Raw genomic sequence first — 19763 nt, forward strand, 5'->3', positions numbered from 1 at the left:
CTGCTTGATTTCTTCTTGGACCCATATGTCATTAAGTAGAATGCTGTTTAATTTCCATGTGTTTGTATAGTTTCCAGAGTTTTGTTTGTTATTAATTTCTAGTTTTAATCCATTGTGGTCTGAGAAGATACATGGGATAATTCCAATTTTTTTGAATTTATTGAGACTTGATTTGTGACCTAATATGTGATCTATCCTGGAGAATGATCCATGTGCTGATGAGAAGAATGAATATTCTGAGGTTGTTGGGTGGAATGTTCTGTAGATATCTGCCAATTCCAATTGGTCTAGAGTCTTGTTTAGATCTTGTGTTTCTCTACTGATTCTTTGCCTAGATGATCTGTCTAATATTGACAGTGGAGTGTTCAGGTCCCCTGCTATTATGGTATTAGTGTCTATTTCCTTCTTTAGGTCTAATAGAGTTTGTTTTATAAATCTGGCTGCTCCAACATTGGGTGCGTACATATTTATGATTGTTATGTCTTCTTGATGGATCAGTCCTTTTATCATTAAGTAGTGTCCCTCATTGTCTCTTTTTATGGTTTTTAGTTTAAAGTCTATTTTGTCAGATATAAGAATAGCCACTCCAGCTCGTTTTTCTTTTCTGTTTGCATGGTAAATCTTTTTCCATCCTTTCACTCTTAGTCTATGTGAATCTTTATGGGTGAGGTGGGTCTCTTGTAGGCAGCATATAGTTGGGTCCTGCTTTTTGATCCAGTCAGCCAGTCTGTGTCTTTTAATTGGGGAATTTAAGCCTTTAACATTAAGAGTTGTTATTGAAAGGTGTTGATTTATTCCTAGCATTTTATTGGTTGTTTGGTTGTCTTAGGTGTCTTTTGTTCCTTGCTTTCTGGTTTACTGTTTGGTTTCTGTGTTTGTTGGTTCCTTAGGTTGTAGATAGTGTTTTTGTTAGCTTGTTTTCTCTTCATGAATGCCATTTTTATTGTACTAGCGGGTTTTGATTTTTCTTGGGTTTTTATGGCAGTGGTAGTTATTTTTCAGGAACCAAACCCAGTACTCCCTTGAGGATTTCTTGTAAGGGTGGTCTTGTGGTAGTGAACTCCCGCAGTTTTTGTTTGTCTGAGAAATATACTATTTGCCCCTCATTTCGGAAGGATAGCCTTGCAGGGTAGAGTATTCTTGGCTGGCAATCTTTGTCTTTTAGTATTTTGAAAATATCATCCCATTCCTTTCTAGCTTTTAGGGTTTGTGTTGAAAAGTCTGATGTTAACCTGATTGGGGCTCCCTTATAGGTGATTTGACGCTTCTCTCTTGCAGCTTTTAAGATTCTCTCTTTGTCTCTGAGTTTTGCCAATTTGACTATGACATGTCTTGGAGAAGGCCTTTTTGGGTTGAATATGTTTGGAGATCGTTGAGTTTCCTGGATCTGAAGATCAGTGATTTTTCCTATACCTGGGAAGTTTTCTGCCACTATTTTGTTGAATATGTTTTCAATGGAATCTCCATTTTCCTCCCCTTCTGGAATACCCATGACTCGGATATTTGAGCGCTTGAGGTTGTCTGATATCTCTCTCAGATTTTCTTCCATGTCCTTGATTCTTTTTTCTTTCTTTTTGTCTGCTTGTGTTATTTCAAACAGCCCATCTTCAAGTTCAGAGGTTCTCTCTTCAACTTCGACAAGCCTGCTGGTTAAACTCTCCGTTGTGTTTTTTATTTTGCTGAATAACTTCTTCAGTTCAGCAAGTTCTGCTACATTTTTTTTCAGGAAATTGATTTCCTTGTATATTTCCTCTTTCAGATCCTGTATACTTTTCCTCATTTCATCATGATGTCTAGCTGAGTTTTCTTGTATCTCATTCAGTTTCCTTAGAATTATCACTCGAAATTCCTTGTCAGTTATTTCAAGGGCTTCTTGTTCTATAGGATCTAGAGTATGAGATTTATTAAGTTTTGGTGGTGTACTTTCTTGATTTTTTGTATTTCTGGTGTCTTTTTTTTGGTGTTTATTCATTGTGGCAGGGGGTTTCACAGTCCACCGGTTTAAGACTAATGACTAACTAGGATGTTGCTGTGGTTGACAATTTGGTATGGCTCCCGCCGTGACTGCTCAGTTGGCCTCTAGTGTCTTGTGTGTGTGGTTGCCTCGGGTCTTGGGCTTCTCCGGGGAGCCACCTTTCTGGTCAGCTTGTACTCTGCTGGGCTGGTGGATCACGTACCACAGGGTGTGTGATCTCTGTTGAGCTTTCACTTTCTGTACAGGACTTCTCCCCGTTCCGTGTGCTCTGGCCCAGGCTGTTAGATCGTGCAGTGGCGACCCCACCGGGTGTGTGGTTCCTGTCGAGTCTCCGCCTCCCTGGCCGCACGACTCCCCCCTCTGTGCACACTGTGCTGGGCTGGGGCGTGTCTTCTGCACCCCTCGTCTATCAGCTGGGCCTTCAAGACCCTGCTCAGCACCGCCTCGCCCAGGAAGTCTACCAGGTTTCTGCTAGGCACAGACGACCGGTCTCTCTGGGTGCCTTTGTAGCACTATGTAGATCTTTCTCGGGTCTTGTTCACCTTTGTATCCCCCCGGTATAAACCGAGTCTAGTGCCCGCCTGCAGCCTGCTCTCCGGCAGGTTCAAGCGGACCTGGGAACTCTCCTACCACACTATTCCCAACCAGAAATTCGTTAGGCTTTTTTCCAAACTGGTGGTCGCAGAGATGGTATCTGCCTCCCAGTAACAGGAAGTTTACCGGGGCGGAGTCCAGGGTGTGGTGGAGTGACAGTCGGCCCGCCCGTACTTCCTAGCCCTCCCAAAACTGGTCGGGACGCCCCACACCCCCAGCCCTGCCAGAGAACCGCGGAGGGAGTGGGAGAGGAGGTCGGCCCGCAGGGTCCGGAAAGCCCCGCGCCTGGCCAAGCAAATGGGCTCAGTGATGGCTGAGCAGGGCGGAGCTGCCCGCACCTGGGAAAATGGAGGCAGCACCGTGGCAGGGAGTGGCCTGGTGGTGCAGGCGGAAGCCGCGTGGGCATCCACCCCCCCGAACAGAGCTGTGCCAGGGATCACTCACAGTGCTGTGCCAGGTCGGGCGCTCGCTCTGTCTCTGGTTTGTTGCCTTCCGTGTTCTCGGCGCTGCCGCCTCGGGCTGTTCAGTCGCGGCGCCGCTCGGGCGCTCCCAGGAATCTTCTTTAATGCCGGCCTGAAACCTCGAATCCTGAATAGGGCAGCTGGCCGCCTTCTTCAGCGCGGCCCCGGTCTCCGGGATCCTGGCTGCATCCACAGCAGCCCTGGCGCCGTGTTCCCTGTTTCAAGACTCAGTTTTGCAGCTAAGAATCAGTTCTTTTCCTGCTCCACACTTCAAAGCTGTTGCCTGTAAATGAGGCAGCCTCTCCTGCCGGGGGCAAAGTGGCGTTGAGCCCCCACGACCGGCCAGCAGCAGCAGTCCTCCCTTAAGAGATGGCCAGAGGAAGGTCCACAAGTTTCCCGGCTGCCTGAGGCCCAGTGGCCACCTTTTCCACCTCAGCTACTCCGCGCCAGCCGCTGCAGCCGCCGCCATCTTGAAACCCTCCTCATTTCCACACTTCAATGAATAAGCTGTCCCCGGACAGTAATGGCCACTTTAGTAACATCTGGATTAGAGTTACCAGATAAAATACCCGACATCCAGTTAAATTTGAGTTTCAGTTAAGCAACGAATAATTTTTTAGCAGAAGTATGCCCCCATGCAATACATATTTGGGAAATATTTATACTAAAAAATTATTTAACTGGGCACCCTGTTTTGTTTTTGTGTTTTCCTTTTCTTGGTAAATCTGGCAACCCTAATCTAAATGGGAATGTTTTAGAAGCATATTTTTAAAGTTCAAATAAAGGGAAATGTTAGGTATTGAGATCTCAACTCACTTAAGGGATTAATGATCTTTATCTAAAAAATTTTCTATACTCCTCTTTCCCCCATGCAGAGGACAAGACTCAGAGACATAGAAAGAAAAAAATATAAAAATACTTACACAGCTCCTGGAAATCCATTGTTAGTAAGCAGGATAATATTAACAATAGATCCTCCATGCTCTTTCATCCAGGAGTTATAAACTGTAGGATACAAACAAATGACAATCAATATTTAATAGTGTTCTGACCCTCATCTGATACCCTGTTTCAGCAGACTGCCTATTTGATGTTTGACATTTTAATGTGCATTTCATCTTTATAAAAAGCCTGACTGAGATGCAATTTATACATCATAAAATTCATCCACATTAAGTGTACAATTTAATGATTTTTAATAAAATATACAGAGTTATGCAGCCATCACTGCAATCCAGTTTTAGAATATTTGCATTACCCCAAAAAGTTCCTTCATATCCATTTGCAGCACAACCCATCTCAGAAGAGAAACACTCATCTTTGCATTTCTACAGATTTGTCTTTGCCTTTTCTGAACATTTCATATGAATGGAATCACACATATATGGTCTTCCGTGTCTGCCTTCTTCTACTTAGAATAATGTTTGTAAGGTTCATCCATGTTGTAACATACAGTAATAGTTCCTTTTTATTGCTGCACAGTATTCCATGTATAGAAATGCCATATTTTATTTATCCATTCACCAGCTGATGAACATTTTGATTGGGTGATTATGAATACAAATCTTTGTGTGGTCATATGTTTTTATTTCTCTTGGGCAGATACCTAGGAGTGAAATTACTGGGTCATATGGTAACTCTACATTTAACTTTTTAAGAAACTGCCAAACTGTTTTCCAAAGTGGCTCCACCATTTTACATTCCTATCAGAAACGCATGAGGATTCTAGTTTCTCCACAATATCACTGTCTGAGTTTTTGATTATAGCCATTTTAATGGTGTGAATTGGTATCTCACTAAGGTTTTGATCTGCATTTTCCTAATGACTAATTGTATTAGTCAGTTTTCTGTTGCTTATAACAGAATACCTGTAACCGGGTAATTTAAAAAAATATTTAAAAATTTATTTCTTACAGTTTTGGAGGCTGGGAAGTCCAAGGTGCAGGTGTCACATCTGGTGAGGGCCTTCTTGGTGGAAACTCTCTGCAGAGTCCCAAGGAGGCACAAGGTATCACACGATGAGACGGCTAAGCAAGACTGTGTTAATGTGCTCACTTGCTCTCCTTATAAAGCTGCCAGTGCCCCTCGTGTGATAATCCACTCATCCATTAACCCATTAATCCATTACTCCATGAATGGATTAATCCATTTATGAGGACTGAGCCCTCACAATCCAATCACCTCCCAAAGGCCCCACCCCTCAACAGTGCCACATTGGGGATCAAGTTTCCACATGAGCTTTGGAGGGGACAAACATTTAGACCACAGTACTAATGATGCTGAGCATTTTCTCATGCGCTTATTAGCCATTCATATATATTCTTTAGTGAAATACCTATTTGAATCTTTTGCCCATTTTTTTTGTTTTTTAAAAAGATGGCCGGTAAGGGGATCTTAACCCTTGACTTGGTGTTGTCCACACCACGTTCTCCCAAGTGAGCTAACCAGCCATCCCTATATAGGGATCCGAACCCGTGGCCTTGGTGTTATCAGCACCACACTCTCCCGAGTGAGCCATGGGCCGGCCCTCCTTTTGCCCATTTTTTAATTGTATTGTTTTCATCTTGAGTTTCAAGAGTTCTTTGTATATTTTGGATAAAGTCTTTTATCAGATATGTAAATTGGAAATGTCTCCAAGTCCATGACTTATCTTTTAATTTTCTTAATGGTATCTCTTAAAGCACAAAAGTTTTTAATTTTATTAATTCCAGTTTATAATTTTTGATTTTATGAATCATACTTTTGGTGAAATATCTTAGAAGTCTCTGCCTAACCCAAAGTCACAAAGATTTTGTCCTTTGCTTCTAAAAGTTTAAAAATTTTACTTCTTGCAACTACCAACTTGAGAAGAAGTCATAGCAATTGCAAAATCAAATGATTTGGAGAAAGCTAGAATGCTAAGTTGTCTAACAACCAAACTAAAGAACAAACCCCTCAGTCAAAATGTTTTAATGGTCTTTTTTTTTTCCTTCCCACTTTTTCTGCTGTGGTAACATACATGTAACATAAAATGTACCATCTTAATCATTTTTAAGTGTACAATTCAGTAGTGTTAAGTGGGATCATGTTGTGCAACCATCACCTCCACCCACTCCAGAACACTTTTCATCTTGCAAAACTAAAACTCTATACTCACTGAACAATAATCCTCCATCTCCCCTACCTCCTGCCCCTGCAACCACCATTCCACTTTCTAGATCAAGGGTTCTTTCACAAGGTCAAAAATTATTGATGTTTAGTGTGTTTTGAAACAGCATGATACAATGTAGAATGGATGTGGGTTTAGAAGACTGGGGTTTGAGGCCTGCCCCAAGGTGATCTTGGGTGACTTGGCCTAGATCTGACCTGGATATGATATTTTTTGTCCTACTTACATCAAAGAGTTAAAGTATTAAATGAGACAATGGATGTAAAAACCAGTTCGGTAAACTTAAATAAAATTTCTAAGAAAAATAAAATGCTTTTTAGAGGAGTGCTAGGAGCACTCATTGTTCCTGGATTAGTTGTTGTTTATTTTCAGTGGATAATTTAGGAAACACATATTTTATTTAAAAAAAAAATACATATCATGAGTCCATATGAATGCTTCCAACTAAATTCAGAACTAGAGGGGATTCACTTAACCTCAGCTGTCTATATCCACTTCCCCTTTCTCCCATGCCAAAAATCCTGGTTCTCAATTATATTAACTTTTTAAAAAATTCATTTTATCCCACAGTATACGCCATAGCAGTTTCAGGATAACACCACCAACACTCTCACCAAAAATATGTTACTAAAAATAGTTTAAGATCAATTTTAAGTTCTTTTTGTCCTTTAGAGTATGTATATCCCACTAGGAGTACCTAGTGGAAGTAGCGTGTTTCATGATCGATTGAAATAATTCCCTTTTCTGTGGTTATGTTATCAATTGAGTATACATTTAGGTTTTATTTTGCTTGAAATTTTTAAGAATTGCCTTTTTCAACTTAATTTTGTTTGGTAATTATCTAAAATATTCACATGGTCCCAAAGGCAAATCTATAAAATATGATATATTCAAAATCATCTAACTTCTGTATCCAATTCCTTACATCTTATTCTCTTCCTCCCCCTTAAGTAACTATTGTTTAATGACTTATTCTTCAATTTTAAAAAATATAAGCACCCATATACACACATATACATACACATATATATTTACAGATATCCATACCTTTTAAAAATAAACTGTATCATCCTTTACACACTTTTAGTCACCTTGCTTTTTGCACTGAGCAATAGATCCTGAAGATCCCTCTACAGTAGTAAATAGAAATATTTTTTAGTACGTCTATAGCTGATGGATGGATATACCATTGTTTATTTAACCAGTCCCCTGCTGATGGACATCTGGATTGCTTCCTGACTTTTGTTATTACAAATGGTGCTGCAATGGACAGAGCTGTCATGCTCTTTTTAAAAAAATAGTTTTTGCCAGTATATCTTTGGGATATATTGCTAAAAGTGAAATGGCTGGGTCAAAGGGTAAAAGCCTCACAGAGTATGTTGCCAAACTTTTGGATTTTGGCCAATTTGTTAGGTAAGAAATGGTACTGCAATGCAGTTTTAATTTGCATTGTTCATATTATGAACAAGGGTGAGTACCTATTCACATGTTTAAGAGCCATCTGCATGTGCCTATATAGTTATTGGTTTTTCTTCTTTAATTTTAGAACCTTTGTATATATTACAAATAGTGATCCTTTTTCTGTGAGATAAGTTAGAACGATGTCTTCCCAGTTTGTCATTTGTCTTTTATCTTTGCTTACTTATTTTTGTCATATTCTTTTTTTTTTTTTTTTTTTTTGGCTTTTTGTGACCGGTAAGGGGATCACAACCCTTGGCGTGGTGTCGCCCACACCGTGCTCAGCCAGTGAGCACACAAGCCATTCCTATATAGGAGCCGAACCCGCTGCAGGAGCGCCGCTGCGCTCCCAAGCGCTGCACTCTCCCGAGTGCGCCACGGAGCCGGCCCATTTTTGTCATATTCCTAAAATGTTTTTTATTTCCTAGCTTTGCTCACTGAAAATGTTTTTTATTTCCTAACTTTGCTCACTGAAAATGCCTAAAAGCAATGATAACCCAGTAACAGTGAGCACATTTAGTACCAAATCTTGGTCTCTAAAAATCCTCCCCTACTAAATGGAACTAGAGCTCCTTGGAGAAATAGGTCTGAGCCATGTCAAAAAGACACAAAAGCCAGACTAAAGTGGCTTCTGCTGGCCAAATTTAAGATAACTTGAGCATTAGAAAGAAAATGACAATAGTGGTTTATTATATTATATTGAATAAAAGTTCCATTCATCAATAATAGTGCTTAAGAGATGGAGGTAGGGGAGGCAAGGAAAAAAGAAAAACAACCTTAACCAAAGACCTCCAGACGTAATGCAATAAGAAGTACATACGAGGGTATTTCAAAAAGTTCATGGAAAGATTCATATTATCTTTTAATTCTATTTTTTCAAGAACTTTTTGAAGTATCCTCATATATAGCATATATGTAGGATTCTTCCCAGAAATATTTAAAATAAATCTAATTATCACAAAACAATTTGAGAAATCCAGTATTTACGATATTTTATAAGTCAATGTCATGAAATATAAATAAATAAATAAATAGATAAAAAGAGCATGGATTTTTCTAGATAATCAGAAACTACAGAGACATAACAAACAAATGCAATGCATGAATTTTTAAGGATCCTAGACCAAAAAAACCAAGGAGGGAACAATTAGAGAAATTTCAATATGGACTATATAAGAAGAGATTTTATTAAGTTACTGTTAATTTTCTTAGGTGTGATAATGGTACTGTAGTCTGTATACAGAAAATGTGCCTTTATTCTTAAGAGATGTATAATGTGCCACAATGTGTGTTCATTGACTTTCAAATTGTTCATAAAAAAGTATGTGTGCGTGTGTGTGTGTATGTAGCAAGAGAAAGAGATAAGGTTAATGGAACAAAATGTTAGCACTCTGTGAATCTAAATGAAGGCATACTGGTGTTCATTGTAATACATCTTCAACTTTTCCAGAGATAAAATTTTTTCCAAAAACAAATTGGGGAAAAATTCCTGTATTAGTAAAATGAATAATAAAAGGCTATAGGAAACTCCAAATTCACCACTAATATTTATATGGATTTTTTTTCCACAATTTTTTAACAGTAGCACATTGTGTCAAAGAGTACAAGCTAAAGGAAGCTGGGGACTTCAGGGAAGTAATCTTTTAAATCATTTTAACTGAATAAATAATATGGTTATTTTAGAAGAAAGAATAACATGTAATTTTACCTCCCAGAAGAAGTATGTTAATATTTGGGTATAAACTCTTTCAGAATTATTTCTATTCATATATATATGCACATAAATATATATATACTATTAGTGTGTACTATTGTGTATATATATGTGTATGTGTACTATTGTATATATCATTTTTTACAGAAATGTGATCATGCTGTATAGAATGTTTTATAACCTGCTTTTTCCCACAATGATGTCTGGGAATATTTTTTCACGTCAATACGTACATTTTTACACCGGTATTTTTAATGGCTACATAGCACTATACTGTATAAATGTACAAACTTCATTCAACTATTATTTACTCTAGAATATTTAAATGGTTTTCAGTTTTTCATGATTATTACCATGGAATAAAAAATATATATATAAGCTTCATATTTCTCTTCATAGAAACCATAAATTAAAAGCCCTATTTTTTTTCTTTTTCCTGGCTTCTCAACATGGATTAAAAGTCCTATTTTTTAAAGTAAAAAAAAAAAACTAAAGACCCTGTATTATTTAAATCAGTCCTGGCTAATAAAAATCATGGCTGAGTCTAGACTCTGCAGACTTCTAATTAATAGTTGTTAGCAAGGAAACTCAGATTGGTGAGACTATTGACACTCATGTTGGAAGAAGTAAAAGCACTGAGTTATGTAGCTTGGATTAGAGACAACTAGTTCTTTCCCAATAGTCATCCTCCCCTTCTTACAAAGAAATAGAATTTATAGTTAGGCACATAGCTGCCCACCTAAAGACTCTATTTTCCAACCTTCTTTACAGCTAGGTATGATCATTTAACTAAATTCTAGCTGATAAAAGTGAGTAAACACACTGGTCCTACTTTTATATGGTGCCCTTAAAAGGAATGAGTGAGCATTCCACTTTTCCCAGTTCCTGCCATCATATCTGCCTTCCAGACAGCATATCTGGAATACGCAGATATTATGGCAGGAACTGAAGCAGCCGTCTTGGACCCTGAGATGGAAACCGCAGGTCAAGAATATAGAGCAATAAAAAGGGTCCTCAGTCCCTAATGATTATGTAATTACCATACTATCCCCTAGACTACCTACCTGGACTTTTTATGAGAGAAATAAGCCTCTATTTTTTCTGGATCCTTCCACTAGAGTAGTCAGTTCTGTTCACAGAGCTTTACACTGCTAGTTAGACAAAGATAAAGACTGGGAATGTCTGCAAGACCTTTGACTTACAGATACCAAGAATATAATGTCTAACCCATGTCGGGGTGAAGACCCTTTGGGTCACAGTTATACTTGTTTTACATTTTTCATCATAAGAATATCTTGAGTAATTTGTAAAGAAACCCTTGAGTTACCCAACTTCAGGAGTTTAATATTAACCACCTATGAAACATAATCTCTAATCCAAAGACTATTCATGTATGCCCATTAGTTTTTAGAAAGCATGTGGACTCTGTCTCTGGTATTCTCTCTGAAGACTAAATTAATAAATTGGTCTTTCTAACAGATTTACTTAAAAACAAAATAAGTGTGAGGCTTTTCTCTAATTTTATGAACAATTTCGTAGCTGAATATCTGTACAGATCATCAATAATTTTCTCATGATAAACACCTAGAAATAAAATTATAAAATCAAAGGCTATCCATATTTTCTAAATATTGCCAACTTACTGTCCAGAAATGTACCAATTTACATACCTGTGTTGTATGTGAGAAAATCATGGCAGCAAATGTTAATGACATGGAGCTTCTGAGTTCCTAACAGTTTCTCTTTCAGGATTGTCTACAATCTCTAAATAAAGACACATTGATTTTTGTGGATAATGATGACACTTGCCTGCTTTGCACATGTAGAAGGTGCCCGTCAGGTTGGTTTCGATCACAGCATGCCACCCCTTTGCACTGATATGTTCAGCAAGAGACATGAACTGGCCTCCTCCATTGTTCACCAAGAGGTCAATCTTACCATAAATACCCAAGGTAGACATGACCAAATTATTCACCTAAAAAAAACATAAAAAGCAAAACTGTAATAACGTAACTGGCCACTTGGACTGACTGCTTGCTCTAGTAGCATAATGGAGCTTGCGATCTCTCACAGTGAACAGTAACTCTGAGTACCACAACAAATGAACATGAAGTTAGCAATGAATAAACCTAAAAGATCTTACACCAATGAGATATTTACCAATATCCAATACTCACAGATCATAAAGCTAAAGTTGCAATTTTTTTTTTTTTTTTTTTTTGTCTTTTTCGTGACCGGTACTCAGCCAGTGAGTGCACTGGCCATTCCTATATAGGATCCGAACCTGTGGCAGGAGCGTCGCCGAGCTCCCAGCGCCGCACTCTCCCGAGAGCGCCACGGGCTCGGCCCTAAAGTTGTAATTTTGATGACAAGATATATCCAAGGGCCTGGATCACCCCTAAGTAGGGTAGGCCTCAGTTAATTTGTAAGCTGCCAACCACAGTAATGGGTAGTGATGAAATCAGGTTAAAAGGAATATTGAGAAATGACTTAAAAGGCAAAAGATGCAAAAGGTAGTCTCTAGCTGAGATCATGTCCTTGCTTAGCTCCCCTGTCTTGCTTTCCCCTGTCTCCTTCTCCTGAGGTCACCAGCTAAGTAAATCATTAAGGCAAAAATCTCCTTCACAGGCTCTGCTTCTAGTAACCCTCATCTAAGACAGCTATCATAGCAGAACCTGAAGCACAGCCAGGAAACACTGCTGTAAATTAAAATGAGTGAATAGACGATACGGATCCCCCTGCATTACCTCCTCTTCTTTCCGGATATTGCACTGCATGGGAGTGACTTGAGCCTGGCTGGTAGAAGGCAGGCCAACCCTTAATTCCTCTGCAGCAGATTTTAATCTATCAATCTTTCGGGATGCAATGACCACATTACTCCCTGAAAGAAAACAGCCAGAGAACAAGTAAATATGCTTTCATAAGTTGTCCAAATGCCAACAATAATAATGTTTTGGATATATTTTGTGTGTTTCTATTTAAAAAAGATGAACTGGAATTCTGTTTCTGGATGAGATGGAGTAATAGGAATTGAATTTACTCTCCAGTCTGAAACAACTAAAAACTGGACTATGAAGAAACAGTTTTCAGGCATTAGACATGAAGTAGCACTGGACAGTCATTTCTGAAAGAGTGGAAACAAACAACATGAGCCCTATGATTACCCCAGCTTACTGCCTGGAGAGAGCTTCCAGACTACAGTGCAAGAGGAGGAACCCATTCAGAGCCCAGAAGCCTCCCTGGATGGAAAAGATGAAGTTGCGAGTCCAGGGAGGCCAAGGTAGCTAGATTACACAGGGTGTAGAGAGAAAAGAGGTACACACAGAGAGAACTCCAGAGATCTGCAGAATCTCCCTTGAATCTTCAGCTGAGTACTGATCAGTGCATGGAAGTAAATAAACAATGGAATGAACCACCCAAAATGAGAAAAGAGAACAAATCCTGGCACTCAGCATTGGGAATAGTTAGTGTGGCCACCAGGAAAAATCCTTCTCGGGGCATTGGGCAAAGTACTCAGAAGAGGATGACCTTGACAGTGAAGCAAAATTAGCCATAGACTAAAGGCTGCTCAGATCAAAATTTAAGAGTAAGCCTCTTTAAAGTATCAAACTGTTTCCAAGTAATTTCACTGCATCCCAGAGCAAAGCTCAAGAATATTTTCTTTTTTTTTTTTTTTTGTCTTTTTCGTAACCGGCACTCAGCCAGTGAGTGCACTGGCCATTCCTATATAGGATCCGAACCCGCGGTGGGAGCGTCGCGGCGCTCCCAGCGCCGCACTCTCCCAAGTGCGCCACGGGCTCGGCCCCAAGAATATTTATAAGAATATAAAAATAGTCAGCACTCAACAAGGTAAAATTCAACTGTTTGGCATCCAACAAAAAACTACTAGGCATTCAAAAAAGTAGAAAAATAAGCCATAATGAGGAGATAAACCAATTAATAAAACAGATCCAGAAATGACATTGATGATATAATTGAATAAACCAGCGATGAAGAGAAAAATCTTTTTTTTTTTTTTAAAGATGACTGGTAAGGGGATCTTAACCCTTGGCTTGGTGTTGTCAGCACCATGCTCAGCCAGTGAGCGAACCAGCCATCCCTATATAGGATCCGAACCCGTGGCCTTGGTGTTACCAGCACCACACTCTCCCGAGTGAGCCACGGGCCGGGCTGGCCCTGAAGAGAAAAATCTTAAAAGCAGCCAGAGAAAAACAATACATTAAGTACAGAACAAAAAAGATAAAGACTTTTTCCAGAAATAATGCAAGCCAGAAGACAGTGCAAAAACAGCTTTAAAGTAGCAAAAAAGAAATAAAAAAGATTGTGAACTTAGAAATCTTGACAATATCTTTCAAAAATTAAGGCAAAATTTACAAAATGAAAATATCTTTCCAAAATGAAGGCAAAATAAAAACTTTTTCACATATATGAAAGCTGGAAGAATTTATCAAAGCAGACCTGCACTACAAAAAAAGATGAGAGGAAGTGTTCAAACAAAAAGAAAATGATACCAGATGGGAAGAGAGACTGGCCAGCAAAGATCAAAGTGAGTAGGATATATTGTATGTCTTAATTTTTTCACTTACCACATTTATTTTGAGATTTATCCATGTTATTGCTTGTATCAATAGTTTATTATTTTTTATTGCTGAGTGGCATTCCATAGTGTGGATATACCATAGTTTGTTTATCCATTCACTTGTTATGGGCATTTGGGTTGTTTCCACTTTTTGACTATTACCAAAAAAGCTGCTATGAACTTTGTGTAAAAGTCTTTGTATAAACATATGCTTTTATTCCTCTTGAATACCTGGAGCATGTTTGGATTGTGTCATACGTGAATGTTTAACTTTTTAAGAAACTGTCAAATTGGTTGTACCAATATGTCCTCCTGTTCAATTGACCTTTTATCTCTGAAATCCTTGGTAACATTCTTTGCTCTGAAATCTACTTTGTTTAATATCAATATAACTATGCCAATTTTCTTTTGATTAGTATTAGCCTGGTATATCTTTTCTGCATTCTTCTACTTTTAACCTATTTGTGTCTTTATACTTACAGTGTATTTCTTGTAGAAGTTTATAGTTAGATATTACTTTTTCATCCAATCTGACAACCTATGTCTTTAACTGGGGAGTTTAGACAATTACATATGGCTTTAAACTTTATTTATGCTGTTTTTTTTAATTCAACGAAGATTCACATTTTCATATAGATAAATTTATCTGTTTTCCCCTTTTGTGGTTTCTTCCTTTGTTTATGTGTTTACAAGGCCCTTACCTTTACAAGGTAAATTTTCACTATATTTTCTCGCTGTGCTTATAACGAGATGTGAGAAGAGAATATGATGGGAGCCTCTCAATATGTTTAAAGCCTTTTCCAATTAAATGAAGTCTTGTCATACTAATCACTCAGACGAGGCAATATACAGAACGGATTAATTTTAAATGCGAATGTACAATTAATTCCACAGCATGTTTTCACAGGTCTCCTCATTGCCTACTTCGGGCACAGTACCTTTGGCTCATCGTCCAACCCTTCTCCACAATTTCTAAGGAAGAATTCTTTTCCCTCTCCCTGGCGGTGGTAATTTCGCTCCCATCTACACCCGCTTCGATTTGCAACTCCACGCTCTCCCAGCCTCGCCTAGCGCCCCTGGCTCCCGAGCCCAGGTCACTCCAGCCGTGTCTCTATGGACCCCTCACTTAGGGTCTGCTAACGTACCCAGGTGCAGGAGCTCCCTCGCGATGGCCTTTCCGATGCCGGTGGCCCCGCCAGTGACGATAGCCACTCGGTCCCGCAGCAAGCCGGCAACCAGGCAGCTCCCGACCTTGACAGAAGAGCCCATCGAGGACGGATGACTGAGTGCCGGGGGCACAGGCCCGTCTCGGTCCCGGGTCACCGCAGGAAAGTGAGGATAACCGGCCGTGCGCACGTGACCGCAGTTCTACCCCGCCCCTCGGCCCTGCCCTTGCCCCGTCCCTCTCCCCGCCCCGCGGCCCCGTCCCTCGCCCCGCCCTCCGCCCCGCCCCGCGGCTCCTCTGCATCCCCAGAGGGCAGGACCGCTCCCTCGCGGTCGCTTTCCGACCATCGGCATCCTCCACCGGCGTCGGTCCCCGGGCATTTATGGGTGAGACTCCTTGTGCGTTTTTTAAATTTCGATGCCACTGGGGACGGGAGAAGGGAAAGACCAAAAAAAAAAAAAAAAAGAGCGGGGGAGGTGCTCTATTTTGAAAATTCAATCCTCAGTGCTATAGTTCTCACGATTAATTAAAATTAAATCCCAGTGCATCTGGAAAAAGAAAGGCTGCATCCCGGGGCCCTAGCTGCCTCCGCATCGTCGTCAGGCGATGCTGGGGCTCCAGCTGCTGTTGCCGCTGGCTGGGAGGGGGAGAAGGGGCAGGCTTAGCAGAGGGGAAGAAATCAGCTTCCCTTCATCCTCTCACCCCTACATCGTTCATGAATATCCCTTCGTCCTCCGGGAGGGAGCCCGGGGAGGCGAGTGAGGGGGAAGAGGAAATCTGGTTGCAAGATATGGTGGCTGTTATCCATTGAACTAAGATAATAAATGATTTAAAAAATAAACTCGGGCCCACCGCCACCTCAGCAACCTTTACCACATCTGAGATCTGATCCGTTTCATCCGGGCTGCGTAACAAATCCAAAAGAGGATCTTTCATTGCAGGGCGCATGCTTCCTGCAAGGTGCATCTGTAGGTGTATGTTTAAAATGCTGTCCTCTAGTTCTTTCCCTATGTAGAAAGGCGAGCTGCTGAAGATGGGGAAAATTTCTCTTCCGTGTTTTAGTGACCAGTAACAGTGATTTATTATTCAGATTCTGCTCCTTATTTTTCATCTTGCTTCACACCGTTAACCTACCAGAGTGAGATTACACCTGGACTGGCCCAGTGGGATTTCTTCGCTTTAAGAATTTGGCGGATCTAGGTAATGTGTCAGGTGCAGTGGTCTTAATCCAGGCAAGATGCTCATTCTAAATCTGTTATCAGAGTGCTGTATTTTCCCATGCCAGATGTTACAATGATTTAAAAGGCAACAAATGTCATCATCTTTGTGTTGGGTCCACCACCTAGGATTCACAAAGCAAGTTGGAAATGGGTCTGATTGGGAGTGGAATCAGACATCACTTCCTCCACTGGGTCCCACCCACTGACCAAGTTGCTGTTGGGTTACACTTCCTCCCTGTTCCTCCACCCCCCTGCCCTACTCTGACCTTTTTTTGGAAACAAATCCTCCTCTGTCTTCGATGCTGACAGATTCTAGTGTAGACTTATTTTTAAAAAGGAAGAAATCTTTTCTGGTTCCTATTTGCTAGAGAGTTTATGGAGGAATCAATTACTTCTATTTAAGTCAGTTATATAGTTATGACCAAATTTTTTTAAAATTATGATACCGTCACCTCCTTTTAAAAAAAAGTACGTTTAAATAGGAAAGTTCAAAGTATTGTTGCAAAAAATATATAATTCCTGGTGCTTTCCTCCCAATGACAAAGTATTTTTCTTAAACAGGAAAGGAAATATTGACTAAATTCTGAAGAGCATCGTATTCCAGAAAATTTCAGACTTGCATGTTAAATGTTAAATTCCTTTTAAAGATAATTTTATCAAAGTTGTAATTTAATTTAATGTGGTTTATGACCGGGTCTGGACCTGTGAATTCTCAGAGATGTCCCAGGGTGGGACAGTATAGGCCTGGCTGTAGTGCAGCCTCTGTGTGGCCACTGAGTGGACTGAGAAAGGGATTGTGACTGTCTTCCAGTGAAAAGGTGACTAGGGGCTGCGAGCCAGTTATGCCCACTGAGGATGACCATGCGCCATTCCTCAGCTGCAGGAAGCTGCTGGATGAGCAGAAAAAGATCAGAAAGCTCTTTTTCAATCTAGGTAGAACCTGTGAGAGGTGCAGGGTCCCTTCAAGCCATCTTTTGTTAAAAACCCAAGGAGTCATGGTCTCTTTGCTTCTGCCTCTGACCTCAGTCAGGATTTGAAACTCTGATAACCTCAGAAGGCTGGGAGGCACAGCAATAGTTCTGCTGCTTGGAAGCTCTTTGTTTTCAGATTTTAATGCTGGCCCCAGGCTGAGCCCTCTCTTCTCAAGGCAACCACAACACACTGCCCTGACCATTCCTTTGGCTAGGTTAAAGTTCACTCTTCCCCTCACTCTGCATCACTGTCCCCTTTATCCTGGGGAAAAAGGCATAGCTGTGGTCATAATCCTTCCGCACTCCTGCTCTGTCACGCCCCATTTGCAATGACTCCCTTCATCTTCAGAGATGCTCTTGCTGCTTACCCATCTTCTCATCCCTCCTGCACCGCATCTGCCTGGTAAGTTCATTTTCTCCCTCTGCAAAGCAGCTGCTGGCTCACACTGACAGCAGCTGTGGGATTCTCAACATCGAGAATCACAGAATCTTGGTGCTGAAGGAATGTCAATGAGGCATCTAGGCAAGACCTTGAGGCAAGACCACTCCTTAGCCAGCTCACATGAATGACTCTTAACCAGTTCACAATATTCAGCCAAGATTTACTGAGCACCTGCTATGTGCCGGGCACTGTTCTAGGCACTGGGGAGATGGTGCAGTCAACAAGAGAGTTAGGTTTCTCTGCCTTTATACAGTTTATATTCTAGCAGGTAGGTATGTTGGGAGTGGGAGTTGGGGATGGAAAGAGTATGTGTGCCATGAGAGGTAGGACAATAGCCCAACAAAAGACCAAGTAGCCAAGATTGGGTTTTATGGCTCTCCTTGTAAGCAGCTACCCTCACTGCCCAGAACTGTTTCCTCTGGACAATCAAATGCTTTCTGCATGATGAACCTACTTCAGTGAGAGAGCCTTTCAGGACCAGGTAAGATAGGCAATGACAAGAGAAATGCTGCTCACAGGACCATGAGGGGACAGGCTGCAGTCTGACTGTGCTCACAGCCCATCTGCAACTGGCTGGAGGCTGGGAGTTTCAAGATGCTGTTACATCAGAGTCCAGTCATTTGACACCAGTCTGAGCCAAATTCCTTTCCGTATTTATATTGGTGAAACTCTTTCTGAGAGGGGCTAATGGTAATTTACAGTCTTAAAATTGTAAGGATTTTATTTCCTACTTGATGGTAAACCTAATGGTGGTAAACCCAAGATGTAATTGGGAGAGTCTGGCCACTCCAGACAGGTGATATGTGGCCCTTGGGGTGAGAGATATTCAAATCAGAGAAAAGTTGTAAGAACAGTGTGACTGAGGCAAGGAACTGTACCACTGTACTGGTAGTAAATTAACTTCAAAATTATGACACTCCACCCTCACAGCACCAGTAGTTCAGGTTCAATATGGGTAAAGGTGCAAAAAGTCAACTCCTAAAGTTCTTAACCTGATGGAGCAGGCACACCTTGATTTGGAAACTTTGTCATCCGAAGGTAGCAAAATGGCAACCCATTTGTGATTTGGTTTGGCTGTTTGTCCACACAATAATTTATTTAAATTTGGACTAATTGCAACAATTAAAATCAGAAAATTTCTCATGAAATTTTAGACAACTCATACCAAATGGGCCTGCCTTTCTCTAGGAAAGGAGATGGCTGAACAGCGGGCTTGGTGGGTGGAGGAGAGGGGAACAGTAGCTTCTCCTCTAGATGAGACCTGAGTTCTTGTGCTTACCATAGTCCCCACCACTCCTTATTGTTTCCAGATGCTAAGGCTTTGTCTCATTGCCATATATTAGCTTATTCCAGCCATACTTCATCTGTGAATGTCACTTGCTTCCCTGCAATGAACATAAGAGCAAGGGCTGGAAAGCTTCCTGGCTTTTCCACCCACCAAGTCCACAAGTTCTGCTGAGTATCTGGATATGTCTGGAGAAGACAGTGGATCAGGTATGCTCCAGTGGCCAACTGGGAGCAGAGAAGTGTGAGCAGACTACAGGGAAATCATACCTGATGGTGAGAGGTCCATGAACCACCACTGTGAGTTGAGGTAGAGGTTAGTGACTGAGTGACTGATTGGATGGGAACTGGCCAGCAATGAGTAATGACCAGACTTGCTATTAATGACTTATCCCTACAAAGATGCAATAGCTGGGTAGGTATACTCATTTTGTTGTGTTGTGAGACTTTGGATTTTTACTGAATGTCTAAAAACTCTTGGTTTCTTTTAACAATACTTCCTTTGGTACAGTGTTGTCCACCTCATTACAAGCAGGTAATAGTATCATATATTGTATTGAGCCCTCCAGCGGGTTTCTGGTGGAGCTTGAACCAGTATCTATGTGATATCCTTTGTACTAGCCAGCTGAGTTTCAGAATTCCTGGCCCACCGAGGAGAATCAAAACTGCTTGAACCACCTGTTATCAGGGATGATGCCATTTTATGATCTAATGCTGAAATGCACATCAAGATCTGCCTATGCCCCAGGGCT

At 40.7% G+C, this 19763-nt stretch overlaps 1 protein-coding gene across 2 annotated transcripts in view; it reads right to left on the reverse strand.

Annotated features, from left to right (window-relative positions):
* Window positions 1-15244, reverse strand: part of PECR (peroxisomal trans-2-enoyl-CoA reductase) — a 32121-nt gene extending 16877 nt beyond the window's left edge. For both annotated transcript variants that reach the window (XM_063109040.1, XM_063109032.1), the window contains exons 1-4: window positions 15075-15244; window positions 12098-12231; window positions 11160-11325; window positions 3954-4035 (exon numbers count right to left, since the gene is read on the reverse strand). In XM_063109040.1, coding sequence (XP_062965110.1) covers window positions 3954-4035; window positions 11160-11325; window positions 12098-12231; window positions 15075-15198 — 506 coding nt within the window. In that variant the 5' untranslated portion in view covers window positions 15199-15244. The remainder of the gene's footprint in view (window positions 1-3953; window positions 4036-11159; window positions 11326-12097; window positions 12232-15074) is intronic.
* Window positions 15245-19763: the final 4519 nt, after the last annotated feature.

Source organism: Cynocephalus volans, chromosome 1 (assembly GCF_027409185.1).
Source record: "Cynocephalus volans isolate mCynVol1 chromosome 1, mCynVol1.pri, whole genome shotgun sequence".
NCBI lineage: Eukaryota > Metazoa > Chordata > Mammalia > Dermoptera > Cynocephalidae > Cynocephalus > Cynocephalus volans.